This window comes from Eutrema salsugineum, unplaced genomic scaffold (assembly GCF_000478725.1).
Source record: "Eutrema salsugineum unplaced genomic scaffold, Eutsalg1_0 scaffold_8, whole genome shotgun sequence".
Lineage (NCBI taxonomy): Eukaryota > Viridiplantae > Streptophyta > Magnoliopsida > Brassicales > Brassicaceae > Eutrema > Eutrema salsugineum.
In genome coordinates this window covers 3,047,422-3,053,384 of record NW_006256414.1, presented here as the reverse complement: position 1 = coordinate 3,053,384, position 5,963 = coordinate 3,047,422, and the positions used below count along the sequence as shown (strand labels likewise).

The 5,963-nt window shown below is 36.6% G+C and overlaps 2 protein-coding genes across 5 annotated transcripts; one reads left to right on the top strand and one right to left on the bottom strand.

The window, feature by feature from the left end:
* The first annotated feature begins 2,802 nt into the window (after nucleotides 1-2,802).
* Nucleotides 2,803-3,896, top strand: LOC18009691 (phosphatidylinositol N-acetylglucosaminyltransferase subunit P). Its single transcript, XM_006391960.2, is given in 3 exon segments — nucleotides 2,803-3,583; nucleotides 3,720-3,767; nucleotides 3,770-3,896. Coding segments are annotated over 3 exon segments (543 nt in total). The 5' UTR covers nucleotides 2,803-3,189; the 3' UTR covers nucleotides 3,871-3,896.
* A 110-nt stretch (nucleotides 3,897-4,006) lies between these two features.
* LOC18009692 (non-classical arabinogalactan protein 31) lies at nucleotides 4,007-5,118 on the bottom strand. Of its 4 annotated transcripts, XM_024148215.1 has the most exons (3): nucleotides 4,625-5,118; nucleotides 4,340-4,459; nucleotides 4,007-4,282 (listed from the first exon to the last, which is right to left on the bottom strand). In XM_024148215.1, exons 1-3 carry the CDS (start codon nucleotides 5,010-5,012, stop codon nucleotides 4,149-4,151), a joined length of 642 nt encoding a protein of 213 aa, XP_024003983.1. In that variant the 5' UTR covers nucleotides 5,013-5,118; the 3' UTR covers nucleotides 4,007-4,148. The 4 variants fall into 4 exon arrangements, with proteins under 4 accessions (XP_024003983.1, XP_024003987.1, XP_024003990.1 ...); XM_024148219.1 differs by having other exon boundaries at nucleotides 4,007-4,459; nucleotides 4,685-5,111; XM_024148222.1 differs by having other exon boundaries at nucleotides 4,007-4,399; nucleotides 4,625-5,110.
* Between the last annotated feature and the right edge of the window lie 845 nt (nucleotides 5,119-5,963).

The following is a 5,963-nucleotide window of genomic DNA, read 5'->3' as shown; positions in this document are numbered from 1 at the left end:
TGAAATGGACAAATTCCAAGTTCTGAATTTACATTGCTCGAGAGACTTTTATGAGCCCTAACCTATTTCTCGATGCTCCGCAACTCTTGCTGGAGCTTCTCTCGCTTGTTCAAGAGAGAAGTAAGCATCGCACCAGGATCCACCGAACTCTTTTGCCCTAAAGACATTTCAGGGGATTTTTTTCCCCAAATCGATCAGCTTTTGCCCAATCCGGAGATGGGTTTTCGCTAAAATTGAATGCCTGACCTGACTTGAGTCGATTGTGACGAAGATGATTGTTTGGGGATACAAATTGCGGGTTTTCAACGGTTAACATCGTGTTTCAATGTTTCCTTGGAAGAAAATTCTTTTTTTTTGGTCAAAGGGGAAGAAAATTCAATCTCGCAAAATTCTATTATCTTTTTTATTTATCTTTATTTGGAAATTCCATCTTGGACGCCACATACACTAGATCTGACGGCAAGTTCACACTGTTATTCCAAAAATTGGTTTACGCACAAAAAAGTAATATTAAGGCTGAAATTCAAATTAATTAGAAGATTAAGTATGTTCAAACATCATACATAAGTTCTGGGATAAATTTAACATTCTTCCAAAAGTTAAGGTAGAAAAAAGCCAATTTTCCCAGAACTGTTCAATGAACGAACTTGTAAGAAAAAAAACTTGTAAAAAAGATATTAAACACGATTCAATGACAAAAATGCAATACTTATCACTGGTGCGTGTGACTTGTCGCAAATGGTCGTACCATAAGAACATATGTAGTGGGGAGTTCTCATGAAAGTTTTTCACCTATAAAAATAATAAAATAATATATAATTATAAAAATCTCTCTAAAAGATGAAGAAAATTTTTATTTAAAAGATTTTGGAAAAGGTTCTCAACTTTCCTGAGAAACCATCACAATTAAATAATATTATTAATTATTTTATGATTTTTTATGTATGAGAGATGAGAGATCCAGCGATACCAATGATCTAAGCTCATGTATCGTTCAATTTAATTTGCTGAATCATTGAATAATGTCAATAATGTATATATTTTTTGTTTAGCTTTGAATCACCGAAATTTCGTAGAAACAGAAAAACAGAGATCAAACGATAACGTTTCAACTGTCAAATTGACAACTGTTTCAACTGATTGGTAACCGTCAGTGTTACCCAACGAAATAGATTCTTTGTGCGTTTGTCAACATTTAACGCTACCGCAATTTCAATCCACGCGCTAGAATTCGCACGTAAGAAGTCTGGATGACGTCACTATTGTCGCAAGCGGTTAACTGTTCGGTGGAGTAAGACTCCACGTGTCGTTTAACAACGTTATGAATGGGAGTCACGCGCTAGCATTCGCGAGTGTGGCTAATAAAATCACATCTTGTAAACCGGTAATTTCTTGTGGTTCAAAAAACGGTTTAAGGAGAATCTCTCTGAAGATCCGTTACTTGTGCACCGGCCAGAGCTAAAGAGATGTGACACGTGTCGATTACGATTCCGTGAAAAATGGTCTTTAGATCTTCTCAGTTCTTCAATTAATTTTTCGACGGAGGAGATAATGTGAATAAATTGCGGAATGGATAAATCGGTATGCAGGAGACAAAATGCAATAAATGGTGATACACACTAATCGTTGACTGATTCTTGTAAAGCAAAGGAAGGAAAGAAAATTTATTATTGAATAATTTAACTAAAACATACGACAATATTCGGTAGATAGATTATTAGTTACCAACTAAAATATCTAAACGTGTATTTGGTAAGTCAAATACGCGTACGAGGTATTTTATCATTTCTTTATTTTGTTGCCGTAAAGTAGCCTTTTATTTTTGTAACTCGGTCGATTTTATTTTGTTGAGCTAGTGCAACTAAAAAACTCAGCAAGTCACACACATCGCTCGATAACAATTTTTTTAAAAAAAGTTATAGTGAAATAGCATGTCAAATAGTTATTTTCTGATAGTCAAAAGTCACGGTCAGAAATGAAATTTCTAAAATTTTGGATATCTTAGATATTACTAAGACGAACTAATACAAAAGATATTCGAGATTGTCTAAATAATTTGAATACTCGATACATAACATTTCTAACATTGTTTGTAAGGTCTAAAAGGTTTCAAATCATCAACGCGACCTGAAAATCGTTTGTGAAATAGATCTTCTCACTTTCATGCTTACAGTTTGTGTGTACACACCTATTTTTTTTAAAGATGGGCCTTATGAGCCCAAAATGGCTGGGCCGGGTATTACAAAATGTGGTTTTTCCTAACATAAGCGACTTTTTCAAGTTTTGGTATTGATGTAGGAATTTGAAGCGATTAGTGGAGATTTTGATTTCTTAGTGTTATCTGGATTTTTTTTAGGTTAGTCTATCATTTCCGGACTATCCATCTTTGATTTGGTACCTTGATTGTGTATCGTTCAGATTTTTCAAGGAATCGATTATCTCTGTCCCCGAAAATCTGCAATTTTTGTTCTTCAAACTGTGTTTTTGTTCTTTCTCCATTGATATTTACAGAATCGTGTGGTACGATTCCAAAATTGACTTCCTTTATTCAAGAAAATGGATGAAGAAGCTCATTTATTGAATAGCCAGACAAGAACTTTATGTTGGACCGTTTTTTACTTAAAGCTAATGGGCTTAGTAAAATGAAAATGGGTGAATAAGAAATGGGCCATAGTGAATTGGCTTAGCTCAAGTTGGAGCTGCGGGTGGGTTGCCGGGTCGGGTTAAAACGCAGAAACCAAGCTCGATCTTCTTCTGCGTGATTCTCTGTTTCCATGATTTCCTGAGAATCAGCGTCATGGAGAGATTGCTGGAGAAGATCTTGAAGCCCACTTCCTTGGATTCGCGTGTTGATTTCAAAATCAAAGCTATCCATAAATCTCTATATAAAGAGACATAGAGACGTCGTCTTCTTCACCTCTTCTTCACCGAGAAACCAAAAAGTTTCATAACTAAAATCCAGCAATCTCTCTATCTTTTAAGTAAGTGTTGTTTGAGAGTATCGTAGAAACGAAGTTCGTTTAGAATCCGTGTTTTTCTGTGTGCTTTTAAAACCGGATTTGAGTGATTGTATCCTGCGGCTCTTGAATTAAAGAATCCCGTCGCACTGCGGGTGATTCAAAGAGTTACGGAAAGAGATTTATTATCTCGCCTTCACTCAATATCTCTTACCGTAACGTTTAATCGTTTATGCTGTTCTTGTATGTCAATCACACTTCCGTAGTGTTAATAATTTTCTGCTCCTACACTTTAAGCTTTTCGAAGAGAAAAAATCAAGAATCTGGTTTCCAGGATTCAGACAGTAGTAAACCATCTCCGTCTAAAGCACACGGACCAAAACCCTCTGAGGTTTACGGTTTTGTAGGATCATTGTGGACTATTGTTGCCACTGTCATCTTCTTGATTTGGGCATATGTACCAGATAAGTTCTTGGAGTCTATAGGCATTTATTACTACCCAAGAAAGTACTGGACCATGGCTATGCCGACGTATTCGATGGTGATTGTGTTGTTAGCTTTGGGGTTTTACATTGCTCTCAACTTCATGTCTACTTCAAACCCAACCTCTCTTACTACTTTGTTTGGTGAGCCACACGCCCTTCACTTCGATTTTTGGTGATAATCAAATCTGTTTGAGATATGTTCTTCGAGCTAGAATGTTTAAATGTTTGGACTTTGATTGTGATGATGACTGTCCTTTGGCTTTGCTTGTTATGACAGATGATTACAGCAGAGAAGCTGAGAATCTTGACCCGGAGATGAAAAAAGGGAAGACTTGCCAATAGATCCAATCTCTGATATTAATATTACAAGATTAAACGATCTTATGTTCAATTCTTCGAGTCTCGCCAAGTCTTTGTTTGAAAGCTGAGATAATAAGTAATAAGTAAGCTGTTTTAATTAGTTTAGTCGTAATGGATTGTAGCATTAGTGTCTGAAAACTGTTCATTGTTCATCAAATTCAAAGGAAAAACATCTGGAATGTTGTTGTTGTAGAGGGAACTGACTTAGTTATATAGAAAAACTCGATAGTTTTTATTAAAGTCGACTAGTACATCATATCTATTTTAATCAGCATATCTGCAGTACAAACACTTAGAACAAAGTCTTGGTTTTGCCTGCAGTGTTTGGTGGCTTCACAGATTCAGCCTAAAGCAAACAATTATTGGTTTTGCCTACAGTGATTGGTGGGATCACAGGTTCAGACAAAATCAAACGGTTACTGGTTTTGCCTGCAGTGTTTGGTGGCGGTTCAGCCCAAAGCAAACGGTTACTGGTTTTGCCTGCAGTGATTGGTGGTATCACAGGTTCAGACAAAATTAAACGGTTAGTGGTTTTGCCTGCAGTGTTTGGTGGTGGCTTCACAGGTTCAGCCCAAAGCAAACGGTTACTGGTTTTGCCTGCAGTGTTTGGTGGTGGCTTCACAGGTTCGGCCCAAAGCAAACGGTTACTGGTTTTGCCTACAGTGATTGGTGGGATCACAGGTTCAGAAAAAATCAAACGGTTACTGGTTTTGCCTGCAGTGTTTGGTGGCGGTTCAGCCCAAAGCAAACGGTTACTGGTTTTGCCTGCAGTGATTGGTGGTATCACAGGTTCAGACAAAATCAAACGGTTAGTGGTTTTGCCTGCAGTGTTTGGTGGTGGCTTCACAGGTTCAGCCCAAAGCAAACGGTTACTGGTTTTGCCTGCAGTGTTTGGTGGTGGCTTCATAGGTTCAGCCCAAAGCAAACGGTTACTGGTTTTGCCTGCAGTATTTGGTGGTGGCTTCACAGGTTCAGCCCAAAGCAAACGATTACTGGTTTTGCCTGAAATGTTTGGTGGTGGCTTCACAGGTACAACCCAAAGCAAACGGTCAGTGGTTTGTGCTGGAGAAGCTCTTGGTGGATTATGTGAACTCCCTGGAGAAGGTCCAGACCGGTGCAGAGCCTTGGTTTGGTCTGGAGTGGTTGCATCAAGGACACTAGCGAAGAGGAGACTATACAATATCACGAGAACTAAAGCTAGTTTCGCCATTGCTAACTTGTTTGAAAACTATTGTAAGATTTTGTTGATCTTGGACTTATGGTTTATATACAGGTTTATATATATTGTGGAAAATCACATCCTCTGTTCAACCTCACATATTAATTGCCATTGGTAATTTTGAAGATCATAGCATTAGCTTTATTTGATACGTGGCCTTGATATCTGATCCAGTGTGTGTTAAAGAAAAAGAAAAAGGAAATTTATAATTTAAATTAGCCTGATTCTGAGTTAGTAAATTCCACCACATACTTTTCGAGATTCTGTTTTCTTTTTTTTCTTTTTTTTTTTTTTTTAGATTCTGTTTTCTTTTGTTATTAATGTTTTTGGAGTTATCTGAATATAATTTAGGATGGAATGACAAATTGTAAAATTTTAAAGGCAAACTTCATGAAAAGCTGATTTTAACGTTCCGTGTTAATTATTATCAGATTTTGTTGCTTTTACTATAAACTGGAGAAGATAAAGTTTCCTTTATTTGGCAAATAAAAGTACAGTATTAGGTTCTTTCATCTTTTTGGTTAAAATTGGTTAAGAGATATATTTTTCTGATCGTTCTTCTAAATCATCTTTGACGTAGGCCTTTTGACCGCTGTCATATTGACGTAGAGAACCCAAATCTTGGTCAGTAACTACATATTTCTATAACATTTAATCGCAAGGTTTAAGTAAGACATACAATTATTTTAGATGAAAATATGGCAGCACAACAGTACCAAGATGAAAGATTTTTGTTAGCATGTCTCAAAAGGCCATAGCTAACATCCTCTGTTTATGTTATGTTGATCTTGGGAGCACAACATTTTGTTGATCTTGGGTTTCTGTTTTATATAGTGGTTTAAATATTGTGGAAAATCACATCCTCTGTTCAACTTGGAATAGTAGTTGGAAGTTCTTACAATCAGAGTAAAAATAAGATCATAGGCACACTTTTTGTTCAAA

Bases quoted from the DNA above. Each gene is read 5' to 3' on its own strand.
- LOC18009692 (XM_024148211.1), bottom strand. From the start codon at position 5,012: ATGGCGAAACTAGCTTTAGTTCTCGTGATATTGTATAGTCTCCTCTTC. The intron at 4,460-4,624 runs GCAAAACCACTA...CAATCACTGTAG, and splicing joins GCCACCACCAAACACTGCAG to GCAAAACCAGTAACCGTTTG.